Source organism: Bacillus rossius, chromosome 3, assembly GCF_032445375.1.
Source record: "Bacillus rossius redtenbacheri isolate Brsri chromosome 3, Brsri_v3, whole genome shotgun sequence".
NCBI classification, from domain to species: domain Eukaryota; kingdom Metazoa; phylum Arthropoda; class Insecta; order Phasmatodea; family Bacillidae; genus Bacillus; species Bacillus rossius.
Window position 1 is genome coordinate 25,901,904 of NC_086332.1, and position 22,005 is coordinate 25,923,908.

Sequence of the window (22,005 nt, forward strand, 5' to 3'; positions counted from 1 at the left end):
CAAATGAATCAATTCCATAATTGCAGTCAATTGATTTGAAATTATGGTATTACTTCTTTAAACATATATTAAGAGGTACCTTGAAAAATACATTAAATATAAGTTTTTTTAAATTTAAATAATCAATGGTATAAACGAAGTATTTTTTTTTTTACATCCCTTATTTTCACTAATGAATTTGTAATTCATTAACAACCTAAGCCAAATCTCTGTCTGGGTCTAATCATACAGGTGCATGTTGGCCCGACTGCCTCGTCGGCTGCTGTGCAGAACCATAACGGAGGAGCGGGCAGTGGGTGTGTTGGCGGCAGTGTTGGAGCCTCTAGTGCCACCCTCCCTGCGAACCGCCGCCAGAAGTCATGGGACCTGCTAGATCAGACTGCGATAGCACAGGCCCGCCAGCATAAGCACTCCCAGACCCAGCAGGTGAGCGTCGTGTGGTTGGTGTGTGTTGATGTGTGTCGATATCTCATTCACGACTGTTGCTAGTTGTTAATTTGTGGTTGAGTATTCAGGATTTGTATATTGGTTCAGTGAAGAGGACTGCAACCAAGTGGCTCGCTATCTCATGAGCAGAGGCAGTGAAAATTTGTATTAGCAAAATATAAGCACAAATAAAAGCCACAGAAGCGTTCTACGCATCATACTGAACACAAAATTCCTAAAACACTGAAGTGGGTGTAGGCATATAGAAAACAAGGGCAGAAGGCACATCCTTTCTTTAATAGGACTCCTTAAATTACTTTGTCCTATAACTCCTCCAGTCCTCCCATAAAGAACTGGTAGTAGGGAAAAAAGTTTCTTCAAACCCTCCACTCCACTCAAGCTTTGCTGGCTCCAAAACCTTACCTTACTTTTCGGCAAATGAAATAAAACATAAGAGACAGTCATGGCACCATTTAACAGTCTTGTTTATTTTGTGCATAACATAATACGTACTTAATTTTCTGTTCTGCAGCTGACTTCCTCTAGTTAAGCACACACTTTACGTGTGTGAAATGTTCTAGTTACGACAGGCACTAAAGAATCCGTGGTATCTTTGTTATTGTTATCCCCAAATATTTCATTGTGCTCTATTACTTCCATCTTGCACTTTCGATGGAGTTGGCCTGGCAGTAAACAACCCTAACTTCTGTGTATGTGGGCAGTGGTTGGAAGTTGCTAAGTGAAGATGCTTGGATTTAGTTTTTCCAACTGAGCTGTTCTTAAAAACACAAATGTAAACCAAGAGGCTCACCTAGCAAGGTGTACATATATGTTTGAGGAAAGGTGTTAGAGTTTGTGCTCTGTGTCTTATCGTGTGACACTCAGCTTTGACTAATGTGCAAACATCAAGAAGATTTTTTTTTTTGTTGAAATTTAAAATGGTGATCATTCCTTATTTTGGTGGGCTATTACCATCAAACTTAAAAAGCCAAATAGGGGTATAAACTAGTGGTGCACCGATGTGGATACCGATGAATTGTAATTGGCGATTATGGGTACTTTCCGATTAATCGTAATCGGCGATTATCTTAAGATTACTTTTCCGATTATCTACGCATTTCATTTAATCTAAAGTATTTACTAAAAATGATATTATGATACCATTTTTAGCTATTCAGTTATTTATTTGGAATGAAGTGAAACGTTTTTATTAATACGATACACACCGCATTTGTGCAAAGTGTTACCAATACCCAGCCCGGTGTAATTAAGTAGGTTTTTACCATGTAATATTTTGTTAGACATTTTAGGACGATATACGGTAATATTTATATTTATAATTATTACAAAATTTTTTTAACTCTGTCAGATCTTGATTACAGATTCTTCATAAAGTTTAATAAATCTCATTGCCTCAAACAATAAAATATTAATTTTTCCTGCACGTTTATTTACGTTGCGTCTCTTGTTCTCTCTTTTTTTAGTGGCCTTGTACATTAAATACAGCCAGATACGTAAAATAGATGGCACGCAATCGAAATACAAGCAATTGCAGTGGATTCTATGACAATCTATCTTTTTGAGGCGTAGTAACAGTTCAAAATCACGGTCCCGATACTTTCAAGAGTTTATCACTGCGTTTTACCAACTCGTTGATGAGCGTCTTTGGCAACATTATATGTTGTGTTGGGTGAAAAAGTATTTATAATTTTATATATTCAGTCAAACTAAATGAAATCACATGTGCTAGAATTGGTTTTATGTCATTTTTATAATATTATAGTGAGATGGTGAGTAGGGGGGAAAAAAGTGAAGTGTGGAAACATTTTTCTATAAACTAGTGGTGTGCGGGATCCCGAATTTCTGGAAAAGTTACGGGAGGGCATTGCTTTTTTTTCCTTCGGGAGGGAATAATATTTTTCCCAGTATTTTCGGGAATAAAATTATGTTTTAAGTTACAAAAAATTTGTGACAACTGCCCGTTTGGCCTACAATAAAATAAAAAATAAAGAGATTGCTTTACGGTTTAATAAATATAACAAGTTTATTAATGAAATTATTTTTTAATGTCAACGATATCCATGGGAAAAAAATATCCCGGAAAATGATATACATCACGATCTTCTAAACTTACTTAAATAAGCAGTCGGACTGAAACGCAATGCTGAACGAGACATAACTTTAATATTTTGCCGCATTATTGGCAAATCCCGTGTATATTGCACATTTCGTAATTTTATATTTGTATTAATGTTTCTGTTTACCGGAATGAAATCGTATTACAATGTCTAAAATTGTTTCATCAAAAAATCAAGACAAAAAAACAGTGACGCAATTATCAGGGACAGCTGCGATTGGCAAGTGCGGGGTTACGCTACAGCCCACAAGAGATGGCAGCACCATCAGTTTTTTTTTCCTGTGACACGTGAATGGTGAAAATAAGATTAAATTGAATAATTTACTTTTGTGATGTTTTTTTGAGGTCCACAATATTAGGGGAATTTTACAAGGGCACGTAGTAATACAAAATTATGGTAATATATTTTGTCATTTAGTTCACGTTACCGTTACATATTGGTTGTTTTGTTTAGTTGTTTAGTAAACATGGCTGAAGAAAAGACGCGTATTTGGAACTACTTTGCTAGAAGCAATGATAAACTTAGTGCTAAATGCAAGACATGCAATAAAACTCAGAAAAAAAGCTACGGCAGCACATCGGGTCTCATAAGGCACTTGACTTAACATCCAACTGTAAAGTTGGAATATGAGACACTGCAACAATTGTTAAGTTCACGGCCCGTTACGGCAAATTCTTCACAACAGGTCCATCAAAACAACAACGGATTAAAGATACCTTCCAGTGATACCATCTGCCGGAAACATAGTATCTGCAAAGAGAGAATCTTTATCCACTCAACACGCGGAAGAACTAGTTTTCTTACATGAAAACAGAGCATTATACTAGGTCTGTTTTCTAATGGTGCTGTTGTGGTAAAAACACTCCAAAACTTATAAATATACCTACTGGCATCCTATATAGCTTATGATTTTTTTTTCCCCGATTTTTCCAGATTTCCCGAGTGAAATTTGATTTTCCCTCCCGAAATTTTCCCGAGGCTAAATTTCCTTTCCCGCACACCCCTACTATAAACTTAAGATGGGGCAATGAAATTGGCTCAAACAAAAATAACAGACATCATTGAAAAGTAAATACTATATGATGTGAATGACATAAGAGCATTAGAAATAACACAGTTAATAGCTGAAATGATTTGTGATATGCAGCCTTATGCGATAGTCGATAATGATGGTTTCAGAAGCCTCATGGCCAAAACAGTTCCTAGGTATAACATACCTTCCAGAAAACACTTCACAATTACCGTAATTTCGAAGATGTACCTAATCTTTTTATTAAACTAACATGGGAATAAAAAATTTTGTGTGCATATTTACACTTAAAAAAATTTGTTCATTATAGTCGGTAACTGAATCGGTATGTGCCGATTATTGCTCTCATAATTGGTAATTGAATTGGTAATCGGTAAACTCATATCGGTGCACTACTAGTATAAACTAATGTTTTTAACTAGTTAATAGCATACAAAATTCCATCTTGTTGATACTGTACACAACCCCCTTCGATTCTCGCATTCATGGAAGCAGGCTTTATCGTTTCTGCTTGCGCCGTCATGCTGCTCAACTCCCGCCTTCCACAACGAGTCCTGCGGCTGTTTGGTGCAGGTTTTCCTGTTGAGCGAGTTGGCTCTTTCATTGCGTTGACTCAGCTTCATGATGTGTAGCTGAGGTGTTTCGGCTGGTTATGCTCAACTAGTGAGCTGGCTGCTTTCCTCCACTGACTGCCAGGATTGGGCAACTTGTATTCTGATTATTACTTGCTGGTCTGGAGGTGCCTTCGGCCGGCCGTCCACTCGGTCTAGTGACTCACCCCGCGACACACACACACACACACACAGGACAAGTGCGAGTTCCTCGTATAGTCTTCCGTCGCTAGACTACTTCATCCGTAGTTTCCTGCTTGCTGAGCGAGTGACACTCGGCTTCGCTGACTGTACCAGCCAACCAGGCTGGCTGGACTGGATCAGTGGTGACCAGAAGTGAGTCCTCTCTCGCAGCTCTACTACTAGTTGTGCCACCTCCTGCACTTGCTCAACGAGTAGCCCAGGAATCCCGACCAAAGCCTTTTGCAGTGAGTGGATTTAGAGGCGTGCCCCAGCCTGTTGTTCTTTGGTGACTCGTCGTATCTGCAGGGTGCAGGTTCTCGGTTGGAGTGGTTTTCAGACTCCTGGCGCGGCACCTACTTACATCCGCCGATCTAATGACGTTAATGTTGATTGTTTCAAATCCAGCCCACCCACTGCAACTGTCTTGCACACGGGGTGCCTTGTACTAAGCTTCTGCATTACGTTTGGGGAGATTTTCAACAATTTACCCCCAGTTTCACTTCACAATCTGTACTCTAAACTGCCCAGGGGAGAGTTTTAATTTAATGGGTCTAAACCCCCTTCCTTCACCATTACAATATTTTTTTTATTATAAAAACATTTATCTTATTTTAAGCTACTTTGCTTCTTTCTAATATGTAGGCAACTTCCCTGCAATGAAGCCATTTTCAGTCAATTTAAAAGTTCTGCCTTTATAATATTTGTATTAATACTGTATTCATGTTGCAAGACAAAATATAAATTTTACATGAAGTCATTATAGATAATATTCTCCTTTGTTTCTATTTAAGTTATGAGTCATCTTTTGTTTAAAAAAAAAACATTAGGAATATTTTTTTGACTTGACTGGCTTAGTAACAGTTATCTAGATAATCGTGTCGTCTAATTTGTTCTTGAAGTTTATTCCAGTGGTAAAGTATATTTAACATGTGATTTAAAATTTGACTTTTCTAATGCCGAACATAAGTTAAATAACGAAGGACAGAACAACACAAGCAAATAAAATCGAAGGACAAGAATATTCAGAACAGTAAAACCTCTAGATAGGGTATATGTATATTTATGGCAAGTACGTACAGCTTAGGATTACAATTCTTGTCAGAAAATTATCAATGGTAAAAATTGTGGGGCCATTTTGATACGAATACTGGTATTGGATATTGGCCGATATTCAGATCTTGGGGAAACACAAGGTAACGGCATAGATTTCGGAGGTATCGGAAAAAGAATACCTGAAAAGATTTGTTTTCAAATACTTGTTTTTTATTTTGTTTGTTGATGGTGATAGACCACAAATCCTCTTTGCTGCCAGATCATGTCAATCAACTTGTATTTTTTAAGGCAAATCTTAGTGATTATTAAGTATCTACTGCTTATCCATGAGTAACCAAAAGAATATTTACGTAACATATACAAGCTTGCTTTCATTTCAGATTATTTATTTTATATTTAACAACAAAATTATATTAATTACCAACAAATTTACAAAAAAAAAAAATAGTTTTGACTACTTATTTATAAGTTGTGATCAGTAATTATAAACGTTGGTTGTATGAGGGGGGACCCAAAAAAAGCCGGATTTTTTGAATAAAAATTTTATTTATTACCATTTTTTTTACAAAATTTCTTCAGTCACCTTCAAATACTCTCCATTAGATGTGATGCACTTGTCAAGTATTTTTCCGAAAGTTTGAAGCACCTCGCTGGAACTCTTCAACTTTGATATCCTTCAGTGCCCTTTGCAAAGCTGTTTTTACCCTCTCCACATCATCAAAACGCTTCCCTTTTAGATTTTTCTTCATTTTCGGGAACAGGAAAAAATTTTACGGGGCTAGGTCCGGCGAATACAGAGGGTGGGGAATGACAGACCACCCCTGAGAGGCTAAATAGTGGTGCACTCGTAAGGCTGTGTGTGCGGGGGTGTTGTCGTGATGAAGGAACCACTTACCTCATCGCCAAAGTTCCGGGCTTTTCCTTCGCACATCCTCTCACAAACGTCTTAAAACTTCCAAATAAAAGTTGGTTAACGTCTGGCAAAGCTTAAGTCCTGTCTCAAATTCAGACAAATTCCTGTTTGAGAAGTTGAGGAACAAATTTAGTGGCAGCATGTCTCATTTGCGAATCCTCGGTCAAAATCCGCTGGCACTAGTTCCAACTCACTCCTGCTTCTTCTGAAATTTTGTCTATCCTGAAACGATGATCCTCGTTGATTTTTTGGTGAATTTTTTCAACATTTTCATCGTTTTGAGATGTTGAAGGGCTCCCAGAATGAGCATGGTCTTCAACACTCATCTCATGTGTTTAAAGCACCAAACCACTAGAAAATTTGTGTGCGGCTTATAGCATCTTCCTTGAAAGCCTCTTGAAGCTTTTGGTAAGCTTCTGTTACCGATTTTTCAAGCAGGAGGAAACAAAATTTCAATCACACTCTTTGTTCATTTAAATCTGCCATAACAACTTTGCAGGTGGAACATGAAAACATTAAGAAAATAAACAATACTACAATCAAATGTTAACCTACAAACTGATGCCGTCTGGGCAGCTGTTTAGTGAAGGTATCTACTAACACCAAATAGCGGGAGAACTCTGTACTACGTCTACATAATGCCTATTTGTAACAATGGGAAAAAAATAATTACAGAATGGACAGATAAAACCATAGCGAGTGCCAAAAAAACAAAACAACGAAATACCTGTCGAAACATAATAATAGTTGGGGTCATGTAACTTGTTTTAAAATTTGATATATCTTGAAAGTGGTTCCAGTGTTACCTTTTTCCCAACTGTCACTCGCAAAATCGCAAAGCAATAGTACATGTTGTTTGTTTACAACAAAGACTACAGCATGAAGTTGATTACAAACACTGTTCACAGAACAATGGTGGCAGAAGCATTTGTAAACCAGTACATGTACTTTTGAGAACTTTCACATTTGAGTCACGTTACATGACACAGATTACAGCAAACAGTGAAGACAACTCAATACTTGTCAATGGTCATCCTCATATAACTGTCCATACAAACACCTGCACATAGACCTTGTCTTCTCACCTGTTCAGATGATAAGGCTTTAAGAGCAGTAGTAAGGGTGGAAGCTGGTTTAATGGGGAGTTCAGGCAGATGTCTCATCAGCATTCTTGGGCAGAGACACCAGCAGATAGATTGAAGTTAAGGAATTGTTGGCTTTATGGTGTTGGTAAGCCACTGTTCCATCAAAGCTCGTGAAACTTTAGTGACTGAGATATTGTTTAGTAATAGGCATAGGGTAGCAACTGCTGTGTTATCTGCTCTGTTTCCATGTACACAAACACATATCCAAGGCCCAAGGGCAGCATATGGAAACTGTATATCTTACAGACAACATTTGCCTCATTGAGATTCAAGGTATCACTCTGCCAAAATTTTTGGGATGGCATTACAGCCACAACTTTGTATTTGAGGTCATTGTAAAGAATAAATAACTCCTTCTTGGAACAATAATTAAAGGTACTAAATTAATACATAAATGTATCATTATAGTATGTTTAATTGTATTATTTGCTATTTCAATGGTTTTTGATGTATGTTGAATGTATGTTTTATCTTTTGCATAACCAAATAATTTGTGAACTGATACAAAATCATAACAAGAATGGTAAATGGTCAGAAAACAGTTAGTGCTGAGCATAAGTCAATGAACTTATGTTTTACAAGAGGTGAAAAGTTGCGTCGTCCAGGACTATCAACAGCAAAACCTTTGAATGGAATGATAGTCTGAATCAGAACTTACAGGAGACAAGAAGTTATATTGCAATGATCCAGTATTGATACACAAAAATTACGTGAAAATATTATTTTTACTTTAAGAACGTTGAATATTAGCAAACCCCAATATCAAGGTATTGAATGGATGGTGGCTTAAGAAGATTTATTTTAATTAAATAATTGGGTGCTGGAATTGAAGAATAATGTGTGGGAGAAATTATAACATTACATGTTGAACATCTGAAGTTTCTGCTAAATAGGGTACAACCAAGGAATTCACAAAAGTTAGAAGGAAATAGAACATTGACATCATTTTGATATCAGTGAAGGTTCCTGGAATAAAGGTGACTACAAGAAGACGAACCTTTTTATCGTGGTTCTGACGGAGATATTACGTTTCGACAAAGATCTACAGTACAAAGAAAGTCTTCGCGGAAGGAAGGAAGTAAGTCTGGTTTTGCAGATCCCAGAGTTAACACTGTGCTATGTAGATTACAACCCGAAGTCTTCAACTAGGCTGACCAAAGGTACTAGTTTGAGCAGATAACAATTCCATCCAAGATGTGTCTACAAGGTTCATACAGAAGTATGATCGTGTATATCAATTAAGAGTGTGAGGGTCTTATGTAAATCTTCCTTGGCGTAATGAACAAACTGTTGTGCTACATCTTGCATCAGCAATCTAGTACTGAGCTTAATTAATGAACATCGACCATAATCAAATAATTGTTTCATTAAGAAACTTTGTGTTGGAATAGAATACGTATGATTCCTACTGTTGCAACAGAGTTAAGTCAATATTTGAGGTTCAGTCATAATGAAAATTCACATATGTATTTGGATTACCTACGTGCTATTACTTTGTTTTAATTAAACTTGATGTTTTGCATCCAGTGGTCCAGCTCAAAATATACATACTAAGTTTAGTTTATAGATAAATAATTTAAAGCTATATAACATTATATTCATTTATTTTAATCTTACGTTATGAATTATATTTAATAATCTTATCTTCTCAGAGCTGGTAAACTACAAGCAACTGTTATCTACCTTATATACAATAGAATACTTATTGAAATTGAAGAGTGGTAAAATCAGCAATTGTTTATGTAAAAAAGTACTAAAATAATGTATTGTGGTATGGTGTTCTAGGAAGTTTATTGAGTAAACGACAGATGTGCAGTTTCAATTCGTTGTTATTTTATATAAATTCATACGTAGATTCTGGTGACCGCTTTACAAAACTGATGTGTTAGTATCGCAATTTATGTGGGACAGTCTTACACATTCAGTGTAATACACAATCAGGCACACACAAAATTGTGTTGAAAATGTTTTTTCATAAGTAATGTCAGAGTGCTTACTAGCTCTGTTTCTCTTTGGTGTCTTATAGAGCCACATTAATATCCGTAATAAATGTGATTTCGGTAAACCATCAACTTATTGCATTCATATTTTTAACTTTCTAAAACTTTCTCTGGAATATAGTAATTATTTAAACTACCCATTTCCTATTTGCATTGTGTATTGTTTTATGTGTATTCATTTTATATTACTTTCATGGAAGTATTGTTCTTTCCATCGTGGGAGAGTAGTTTTTATTTGGGTCTTAACATTTTGGCCAGAAGTTAGGTACTTCTTTTTTACTGTGCCCTTTACTATGAAATGCATCCTTAGCTTGTTGGGGCATGTGCTAAAAAGTTGTGTAAGTGTTTTGAAAATATACTTGATTTAAGAATTATTCATTTTATTATCCACTGGAAAGTGATAACAAATTTTCCCTGTTTTCTACCTTTTTTTTTATTTTGAAGAAATATTTTTCCCTTGTGTTGCTTTGTAAGAGACATGCTGAATTTTTCTGCACTTCATTACCGTCCCAAAATTTTAATTATACGTAATTTTGTAAATTGATCATACTAAAGCATTTTTTACTTGTGCACACATGTAAGTATAGGAGTGTGTTTGAGAGCAGATGCGTGTGTGTAGAGTCAGAACAGGTAAGGGACAAGTGCGCTGGGTGAGAGCACTGGTATTAGCAGCTCTCTCTTGGGGGGTCGGGAGAAGCTATACCACTGCTTGCCAGACACGTGCGAGCCCAGATAAACACTATGAACAGCTCTGCCAATGGCTGGTTAAGAAGAAGGCAGAGAAAGGGAGAAGCCTGAGAATATAGGCACAGAAGCTTTACTCTATATTCTTTGCTCCTTTCCTGCTGCACAGGTGTCATACAACGGACACCATTGACATCAGTGTAGTTTTTTAACCACATTAAAATCTAGCTGAGCATTTGAGATGTTGTGATACCTGGTGTTCTTTCTGTTTCCCATTAGGGCTCTGTCAAACTTTGTGGAAACTCCATTCTTTGGATCTAGGTAGTTCTACTAATCCTGAAACGCCCTGACCATGCGATACTTCCTCCAATTGTTAGGCTATCAGCTGCTTCCCACCCCAGCAAAGAGCGTAGAGCTGGGTCTTTTGGCTGATTGGTCTCTTCTTATCCTACCCTCACACCAGGTAGAGGAATTTTCACCACTCACGAAGCCTTGAACACCAATCCTCTCCCCTTCGAAAGACTCGTATCCAATGAATAATTTGTATTTGGCCTTCAAGGGCCTTGAAGTTCAACAGCCAGTCTAGCATAAAGTGGTCTATTTGAAGCATGAAATGTCTGCTAAAGAGGCATTTATGGAAGGTTGCAAAACTTAAGAGTGTTACAGAAAAATGTTTTACTTAGAAAATAAAAAAATTTCAAATACACAACACATGTTTTATATTACTCCTATCGTTACGACAACTATTCAGGTGAAGTAAAAATATAGTTATTTTGGAGAAAAAATTATCAACAGAACAGTGGTGGAAACAAATAGAATTTAGTAACAATAGGTTAAAACACAGACAGTGTCATAAGCCTGCAGCAGTGCAAAATAATTGTATAGTGGCCTTCCAGTAAGCACTGTGCATCAAAGTAAAATAGATCATTGCTTGTGGTCTGTGCCATGCAAGCATATTGTTAGCTGATCATGCGTGTGATCATTCCCAGTCCGTGCATGATTTCCAGTCATCTTATACTTGTCTGTTGTATGCAGCACATAGATACTACTTGCATATAGCAATCGTGTCATCAATATGTAATGACTAATGACTGAAGAAAATTTTTACCTTTCGAATTTCTATCTTTATCACTGGCCTTTATTTTTTTATTTGATGTGGCCATTTTTTTTAAAAAAAAAAACCTTATCCTTAGTTATTCTAAGAATTAGTGGTTTCAAACTTTTTTTTCCCTTGCTTAAAAACCAATTTAATGATTTACAACACATCAGAAGGTAATTTTAATTTTATTTTTTTTTATTTTCAATATGTTGGTGTTTTCTTGTAGCTTGTACAAACACAGAACAAATATACTGGCTGCAAGGAACTAAATTAAACACCTTTTATAATTTTCAATAAATATTTAATTTCTATTATCTTTCTCTCTCAAAACAATTGTTTCAACATGTCCTTTCAAAATTTTATTTGCAACTATATATAACTACAATTGTTTGAATAATTTATGTATTATATATTAATGTATCTACTCTTTTCGGTTATAATTTTAAAGTGAAGACAACGACTTACTAAATCATTTGACATTATTCTCTTGGAAATTGAAAAAAATGAAATTACTACACATCAGTATGCGAAGCCTACATGCAGTGCTTGGAGAGTTTGGCATTTACGGACTCATTTTATCAGACATGCATAACTGTTAGAATATCAATGTTTATAATAAAATAACTAGTAATTTCTTGCAGGTAGTAGGCCTTAAAGCACAGTCTTGTTGGGTGCAACATGCAACACGTAAACTAATCCACTGCCTGTTGTTTATAATTGGGACATAAATCGTCATTCATGTGTGCCCTTCTAGTGTGTAATTTAAGTTGGAACATTCATACCTTTGTTAATGTATCACGTTTGATGCACGTACCAAACCAATGTACTTCTGTTTTACCTTCTCTTAACCACCCCTCACTTTACCCCATGTGTCTATCTGTGGGTGTGTTGCTTGTTGCGTGGTCTCGCCAGGCGGCGCGAGTTCTCTTCAAAACGCAGCGTTCTTTTTCCGTGCCCACCACCAAAGAGCCCAAGGCCAGCATTGAGCTACATGCCAAGGTAGGCATCAATGTAAACAGTATAGGAAATGGGAATCTTGTTCACTCCGGAGGGACAGTAGTCCTCGAACTCTTCTCTTGTTTGACGTTCTCTCAACCACCCTTAAAAACACTGCTGCTCTTGTTCAAAGTTCTGATTTATATATTTTGCCAACCGCAAACACAGAGTGTATCTCTCATTACTTGAAAGGTAACATGAAAGTATAGTTATTTTATTTATTTATGTTTATGTATCTATTTTTGAAATAAAAATAAGTAGTTGCATTACAGTAAACAATCCTATTTCCAGTGACTGCTTGCAAAGGCAGCCCACTCCCTCCTTTCCTACCACCCTTCCTGCCTCCCTCTGTATTTTACAGCATTCTTTACTTATTTTTACATTTGCTTCGAGAGTGTCTTTCTGGCTGCGGAAAAACTCAATTTTCTTTAAACCAACTGCTGCTTAGTCTTCTCAAGTTATAAAATCTATGATTTTTGTCATAAATTATTTTGTAATGAAACGTTTAAAATGTTTTTGTTACTTGTAATTAAATAAAATTAAATAATTTTTTTTATTCAATTAAATGTTGTCCGTTATTTGACATACTTTGGTTTTGATATGGTATAAGATTAAAATTGTATAAATAAAATATTTATTAAGTATTGTACCTTGTATGAATTTAACTTACATGTAAATAAAATTGATGGATACATGAAACATACTTGGGTAGTGTTTATGATGGTCATTTCACAGAAAAACAAAAGTAATGATCAGAATCAAAAACCAAAATGAAGAATTTGAATAGAGAACATAAAATGTAATATAGTGCCACTGACCCATTGCCACAAAAATCCAAAAAGAAAATACGAATCAAAATTAGCAATGTGACATTACAACTTACATTACTTGGGACACCTGATTGAAGATATGTGCACCCGATTCAAAGCAGAGGAGAGAGCATTGTTGATGTAAGTTAAAATAACAGTTTCAGTACCTCTTTTACTAGAGAAAAGTTTGATGCAAATGTGCACTAAACATAAAATCACATGGGTTTACCCTTGGGTTGTCCTAGTTATTAATTCTAAATTTAAGTACTCTGATTAATATCTATACAAGGTTTTACAAACAAACTTCAAATTTTTCTTTAAATCTTTAACATTAGAAGCCCAATAGCAAGTGTAACAATCAATCAAAATCAAAAGTGGACAGAGATGCAGTAGTTCCAGAATGTAATTTATCTGTAAGCAGTAGAATAATTTCAGTTTCAGCATTGATTTCCTTATAACTAAATATATCAAACCAAAAATTTACGTTTTTGTCTTACAATCAAGTAATCAAAAAATAAATAATTTGTTCAAATTTTGTCTTTGGGATGTTTTCATTCCATAACATGTCAAAGAGTCATTTAAAGTTATACTTATTGAAGTATAAATTTTTTTACAGAGATAAACTATCCTTGGTGTCTGCAGTTGCTAATGCAGTTCATTCATATTGCGAGGCAATAAACAATGGTTCAATCTCTGCCCCTGGCAAGTCTTTTTTATCACCACCGAATTAATGCCAGAGTGGTTTGTAGCCCTCTGTAATTTTAGGAGGTTCCAGTATCAGTATTTTTCTGAATATTACAAAACAAGTAATGCTTGTTTATTTTTTCATAATTTAAATATTTAATATATACATAACAGTGTTGTGAGACAGGAATTACAAACATAAATTTACACACTATAGAGGAAAAATTATTGATTGGATTTAAAAAAGAAAAACCAAACATTTGTTGTGTCTAACACTTAGATTCTCAACTTTATTTTATTTTATTTAGTCAATCAATGTTTATTCAATGGTATGGTATGTGGAACGGAACCATGTACACTTCTATTGACTATTAATTAGATGTGTGTGTGTGTTTGTATGAAAACTGATTATAATCACTAACAGTGTTTTTTAATGTTAGACATAAGTATGTTTTCTCATTATTGCAATACATAGTTTTTTATTTTTTTAATTTTTCAGGGAAAATTATGATTCATCATTACTTTACTGGTTTTACTACAGAGTGGGTGATTATTTGAGTCGTCGTCCTCATTGTGAGGAATCTTGGTATATGACTTAGTTACATATTCTGACTATGCTTCTCCATTTTAGGCAATCTTCTGCTTCTGTGAGAGAGAAATCTAAAGAGTTTTTGGCGAATCATTTAATCTGGTCCAACCATTTAGTACATGCTGTTCTATGTTTGAAACGTTTTCCAGCTACCTTTCCTTTGACAACTAGTTTCTTTTGAGACTAGTTCCATCACTGTGTCGAAAATATTGTAAGGTGTGGTGTCATCGAATTGTGGATGGTTTAAGTTGAATATTTAGTTAATTTAATTTGAGACATTAGTTCTTCTGGCTGTCCAAATAATGTGTAGCATTCGTTGCTAGCACTACATTTCAAAGAAGTCCATTCAGTTTATTTCCGATACCTTCATCGTCTATAGTTCAAAATGCTGAATACCAACATGATCATAAGTTCTGTATTTTTTTAATATGCTTGTCAGACCATGTCTTCAAAACTTAGCCTCTGCAGTGTGGACAATTCTTGCGCACTGTTTTATCTCTGCTAAACAGCTGTTCTGGTCGGAGACTGATAATCCGAGTTAACAAATCCATCGACAATTTCATCATGTGTTGGAAAGTTTTGTAGTTGGAGTGTACTAGCCCTGTCTACAATCATTAGGTAACCCCCTTCCTCACCTAAGTTTATCTCCGATCCAAAAGTACAACTTTTTGCATTGATCACATGTATCATTTCCTAAGTTCATTAGTGTTCTTGGAATAAGTGATGCAGCACCAAAATTTTCAAAAGATTTGAATGTAGTCAACCAAAAAAGTTTATAATAAAGTTCTAAGTTTGGTGATCGCATCTTAAGGATGTCAGTCAGATTCAGTTGTTTTTGTGGTGAGTGACAATACTATTTCTGAATTTGCTACCTCAATGCTAAAAGTTTAATTACATGTTAGCAAAATTAGCAAAATACTTTCATGTTGTTTATTGCAGAGTGGCATTATTAAAGAAATTTTTTTTTCTGAGCAGCTTTTTATTTATTTTTTTATCATTTCCTCGATGTACAATTGTTAAATGAATTGACATTTTACTACTATCGGATACACAAATATTTTCTATGATAACTTTCGTAATAGAAATATATTCTAAAGTTTTTAATTGATCTGAAGCATTTCCTATGCTGTATAGCATGTGTGAATGTTAAATGTTTGAATTTTTTTTTCATAAAGATTTTAATGACTGCATGTAGTAGGAATAGCCCATAAATGTAAATGCACATTAGTTTTCAAAATACTGTTTTGCTGAATAGCTCATTCTTTTAAAATTTTAAAACAAAATTCACAGAAGTCCAAATAAAGCACCAATGAGATAGGTAATTAATTAAAATTTTAGTGCCATATAATTTTTTAATGAAAGTTTTTTTAAATTATTATCTGTAATATTAGTAATTGCAGACATAAGTTTTTTCTGGTTTCTGCAGATTTGCGGATGTTTGTTACGACATACAAATTTTTAAGATAGTGTGCATACTGTACACAAACGTGTACTTGAAGAAATTAATATTTTCTTTTAAAATTACTCATGAACTCTATTGCAGGATTTAATAACAGGGCGCCAGAGGTATTCAACATGTGACAATAAAATAATACTCTCAATAATTATTTTTATTGCATTAACCATAGCATGAAAAACCTCGAGTCATGGAATCAACAAAACCAACAAATGTTAAATAACTAAATGAGTCCAGTTTATGGGATGTCATAGATAACCTGACTCTTAAACAAAATAAAATAAAAGTATTTAAGTTCCTGAAAGTGTTCACAAAGTAAAAAGTTTTGGGGTTTGCTCCGGCTTGCTCGAGCATGAAATTCCTAGCTTCTGGACCTCTGAACTTGTGTGTGAGCAAATTGTGGATTGTCAATCAATTGCCGATATTTGCCGAAAATCAATGATCACGTAATTTGATAATAATTTAAAGTTTGTCCTAATACTGTTCAATTAAGTCGACGGTAAAAATTACGTTAGCGTCCCAATACAAAGACGATGCAGGCCATACCTTATCTCTGGACGATTAAGATCATTCAGAAAATACGTCGTCACTCACGTAAATTGAATGCAATCCCTCTGCATTCAATATCAGGGCGTCGCTGACTATTGCCCTGTATGCAGACGTAATTTTCACAATAATAACGCCGAAATTAGCCTCGCCACGTATAAATATTCCCCGAGGGAATAAACTTCACCACGCACTAAATGGTGTCATTTTCCACTCTTTTTTTCCTTCTCTCTTGCCTAATTAAATTTTTACTTGAAATAGGCCAATCACGGCCGCGACACGTTAGCGTCCTTTTGCCCTAGGCCAATAAAATGTCACTATTACACAAGCATAGGCTCGTTGAAGCTGTTCCAAAAGCCGCGCGATTATTTATATCAGCAGTTGTCATGACGACGCAGCACGAGCTGCGCGTGCCGCCATGCGAGAAGCAAAACAAAACAAAACACTGCCGAAAGTCCGGGAAGCGGTATTAACCTCGAACGTAAAACAATAACAAACAGTTTCAGTTAGTCTAATAATACCGTAGTATTACAATACCTATATTTGTATAATTTTTTTCTTTGAAATTTACAAATACTGCACTCAGATTTTTTTATATTTTTTTTATATAAAGGCAAATGTAAAGCATGCTTCTAGTTTGTTACAGTTGCAAAGGTAATTTTACTAAGTACATTATTGTTCATGTGTATAGTAATATGGCAGTATTAATTGTGAAATTCTCATGTAACAAATGTCAGAAAAAAACTTGAAGCCAATCTTTTTTTTTTATTTATATGTTATATAGTCTTGCTAAAAAAAAAGTGTTTTTTCCTCATGCTTTTTAATATGTGGGTTTTTAGAGAGATATGTGGGATTATGATACCTTAATGTAAGAAGTAAAACGTACGTAAGCATGAACTTTTTTTATATTTATGTTACTATTATGATTCTTCAAGTTAGTTGTTAAAGAGTGAAAAATATTGAAAAATAGATAGGTTTTAGTTTGAAAATTTTTTTTGTTATGTATGTTACAAGGATTTTTGTAGTATTAGTCAGCTATTACAAATGGTGTTTGTGAGTTTGAGTTATTTAAAAAACAAAAAAAACAAGGAATGGTCATAACTCTTGAATTAGTAATTGATGACAAAAGTGTTTTATTTATTCCAGCACAAATACCTGAAATTGTTTGATTTGTAAAGTGTTTAAAATATTGACAATATCTGCAGTTAAAACATTTATTTCTTAGGCAAGTTCAAAAAGGTTAAATTTAAGAATTTAGGTTTTGGTTACATACTCACAGAATGTGATTTTGTGTTAATGTATTTGAACTTTATAAATCCAGACTCAAATCTTGAAACTTTTGAGGCCATAACTTAGTCACTTGGTTGAATAAGAGCCTAGAGTTGGATATAAACCCTCCTATATAACCCTATATCTTTCTTTAAATTGGTAAGACATAATATAAAGTTATCCAGTGTCCTCTAATTCATATCACAAACTTTGAAAACCTGAGATATGTAAACTAAAATATCATCACTGGCAGGAGGTCATCAATTAGCACTATACAGTACAAGTAGACATTTCGTCTTCCCAGCTGTGATAAGACCAGAGATATGTAGAAATTGTATAATATAAAACATAAAAAAACTTGGCATTGACAAGCTTTCCTGTAAGTAAACTTAAATTTTTTGTTACGGAGATAAATGTAAAAATGTATATGCCATTCTTATACTTTTTTCTTTTTACATTTAAATTGATAAGTGAAAATGACAATGATCCCGACCTAATTGTAATTTCATCTCCTGACACCATGTGGTATTCTGAACTTGAATACGGTACTTATCATTAGTGATGGATCAAATTCCACTTTTCTTTAATCCTAATCTTGAATTTGAATCCCAAGGAGTACCTTAAAACTCGAATCCATATCTAGGTGTCAAAAGTCAAAAATAAAATAATCTACAAAAGGTAAAAAATATGTTTAACAATGGTGTTGAACATTCAACTTTTTATTGTTTGTTTCACTAAGTTTACAGATAATTAACATATAATTTTATTATGTAATTACATATCAAATGTACAATAGCTTGGGGAATGATAATAGAATAGGTATGAAGGAAGAAAAAATAGAGTTAGTAAACTTAAGACTTTTCCATGTTGAATTTTTGAATTTTACTAAATCTCCTCCAATATTTTTCTTAGAATCTTATTCCTTGAATCTCATATCTTTCAGATACAAGCAGTTCAAGGATTTGACTGGGTCCATTCATAATATTTATATGTTAAGGATATAAACAATTTTTCTTGTGTCCAAAATATTCCCTGAAGTGCTAAACAAACAATTTCAGAGTATTGCAGCTGGTGGAAGGTACAAACATTTCTTTGGTAACTTCTTGAGAGATTAATAATGTAGTCCTTTTTAACTACTCAGGTGCTAAAGTTTAAATTTCTGAATTTCTCTTCTTCAAGTATTTTCTTCAAAGTTTTTTCCTCATATATTTAGTCTTTCGAATACTGGAGATTTCATTGGCCCATCCATACATTGTACATAAATGCCCAGCCACTAATGTATCACGAAGGCTAATTATGTAATGTGACTGATGTCTGCTCTTCTTTAGCATGTGTGTTAAAATATATATTATATTTTATGTATTTACATAATAATGCAGTTCAAGAAGGCCATCAAGGAAAACCAATTCACTTTGATTGATTGCACTACAGTTTTTTCAACTCTTGTCTTATTTTTGCATGTCACAAATATATTTTGTTCAGAAGGTTTAAAGGTTGGTGGTGTACTCACATGTGTGTAATGTGTCAGTCAATAGCACATGCATGTTAATTTTCGTGTGAAGCATGATATGTTACACTGCACTAAGTTAGGTGAACATATTATGTTCTGTTTTTAATTTACATTTTATTGATGCTTGAGTGCATAGAGGACTGGCAGTGCAACACTGGAATATGTTCCAGTGCTCTGTCCTCGTGAGAACAAGCTTTCTCAATTATTGTGAGAACCAAAGACCCACATCTTGTTGGTGTCTGTTCATTTCCCACTCCCTCTTACTTGTGTCAATGATAATTAATTTCAAAATAGCCTTAATATGTTAGAGGGCAGGAAAATGTGGTCAGCATATAAATGATGTAGGTATTCTTATTGTTTAAATGTTTTAGTTTAGTGTCAGGAGAGAGACTTAATTGTTTTGGGTTTTTGTGCTTAACATTATAATTTTCTTGTCTATATGGATTGTAATTAATTATGTTTTATATTACCATGTAGTCGTAGCAACCATCCAGTATTTTTTTTGTACCTGTAACTTCGGAGTTGAGATCCTACTCGATTTTAAATGTAAAAACAAAGTTTCTTAAGAAAAAAATTGGTTGTCTGTAAAGTCGGTTTACCGACAATAGTTTAACGTGACGTCATAACAAAACATTGATGAAATGATTGATCCAGAAGAAAAAGAAATATATTCGGCCTGAGACTGAGCCGTAACCAAACCATTTAGGCATTAAAAATATTATATTCTTTGAGGAAGAAATATTTTTATTTTTTTACTATCTTTTGTATGATAAAATCTACCTCTGCATACTTTTATGAATAAAATTGAATCATTTTATTGAATTATCACTATTTTGTATGGATACAAAGTAGTGAAATGAAATGTACAATTTAATTAATAAATTTACTTTTATTTGCATTCATTAATTCAAATATATTTATTACTTTTGAAATGTTGCGTGCGCCATATTTATTTTTACAAGTACTTAAAACATTTACAGCTGCCGGGATTCGAACCGACAACCTTTGAATTGGAAGTTAGCGATTTTAACCAAACGGCCACGAGGCTATACTTGAAAAGTAATAGTTTCAGATGGTATATACATATTTATAAAAATTTTGTTCACGGTAGGGGAATAATATTATTTCGTTGTTTATTGCACGATTTTATAACAAATACGCATCCCAAATACACCAAACTTATTTATAATGTGTTACAATATTTTTTAAAACATTGTGCAAAAGATCCCGGGTGTAATTTGAATTATTATGTGTAACTGTATAACACCATTGTTGGTTCAACACGTTTTTGAATTACAACATTACTTTTAAATAACCGTACCGATTGTGCTGAAAATCGGTGGACGATCGTTAAATTACATAATATATTTATAATTCAAACGACGAAAATATGATTGAAAAGTCAAATCGCTGGTTGTTCCAATCGAGTGGAAGAGATATGCCACGCATGCGTACAATGAGCAAACAGGACACATCCGTACATCTGTAGTGTGATACTTTTTCGTGCGTGCAGCCGGCGTTCATCGAATTATTAGACGTTGTCACGTCAAAAGTAATTGTAGTTATGTGTTATGTAGATCATCTTGTGCATGTAAGCAGCCTTATTTGCATTTTTTTTATTTTCAATGTAACATACTCAACAATGGCTGTGAGGTGCCGATCTGCTTGTAAAATTTGGGTTAATTCATTTGATGTGTCAGCGTTCCCTGATCTGTGATTGTGACCATTTTGCAAGATTTTTGTTTACCAAATTACATACCATTACCACTTTAATATTTATTTGTAAAAATAAATATTTAGATGGTTTTCCACTTCAAGCAAAGTGTTTCATGCTGTATGTGTACTAGTGCAGCGTTCCATGATATGTACGTAGTAATGGAGCATTCCGTGGTATGAATGTAGTAGTGGTGTGTTCCAGTACATCATAGTGTTTACTGCTTAAATTATGTCCTGTAATCACTTTTGCATCTCTTGGTGGGATGAGAAGTGCCAAGGTGTTCTAGTAAGAACCTTGTAAAAGCACAGTGCATTATTTAAAAAGCCAAATAAAACTATGAAGCTAGTTCTATGTAATTTTTTGCGACTCTTTTGAAAAGTACATACACACTTACTTTGTAACTGTGTTCCAAGTGTGGGGCCTGAACTTCATTCAGTACACTCCCTTATAATCAGTAATAATTTGACAATAAGTTCCGAAAAAATTTGTTAGTTTTTTTTTCAGAACATTTCCAAGCATATTCCATGCATATTATCCTCTTCTGTTGTTAGTATCTATTAGATCTTCCATGTGGGGAAAAAATACACCTTTTCTTTTGGAGCTACAAAAATATGTGTCAAGTTACAGAGCATAAATATACATATTGGCATTGGTTCATGATTTACTGTTACAAAGCTTAACATAGTGTTTCCCAGAAGCACAACATGTTCTTGTGATCATCTTAGAATTTAAGAAGAATAAAAGACACGTCTCTAGCAATATACCTAATGGTGATTCATGAGGGGGGGGGGGGGGGGGGGGGGGATCACAAAAAAGTTTACCATTTATGGAAGTCAGGGATTTCCTAAAACATAGAACAATATTGATGATACCAATATGATAAACATAATTCAAAATTACTAACCTAAAAAATTAAATCATATTAGAAAGCTAATTTCATAATTTTTAAAAGCAATACAGATAAAGTAGAATGCAATACTTGGGGCATTAAAAAGGTCTTGGGCAAATAAACTGAGTGTAATTTCACCTTCTTCGTCAAAAAAAAATTATTATATTCACCTGGATTGCTTCAAAACAGAATTATTAAAAAAAAAATCTAATTAACCTAGAAATACTAAAATACTCAAAGTATGTCTTAAATGCTTGT

General features: G+C 34.2%; 1 protein-coding gene across 3 annotated transcripts in view; it reads left to right on the plus strand.

The window, feature by feature from the left end:
* LOC134530397 (neurofibromin) overlaps window positions 1–22,005 on the plus strand; it is a 160,174-nt gene that overhangs the window by 120,519 nt on the left and 17,650 nt on the right. For all 3 annotated transcript variants that reach the window (XM_063365179.1, XM_063365180.1, XM_063365181.1), the window contains one exon: window positions 232–426. In XM_063365179.1, coding sequence (XP_063221249.1) covers window positions 232–426 — 195 coding nt within the window. The remainder of the gene's footprint in view (window positions 1–231; window positions 427–22,005) is intronic.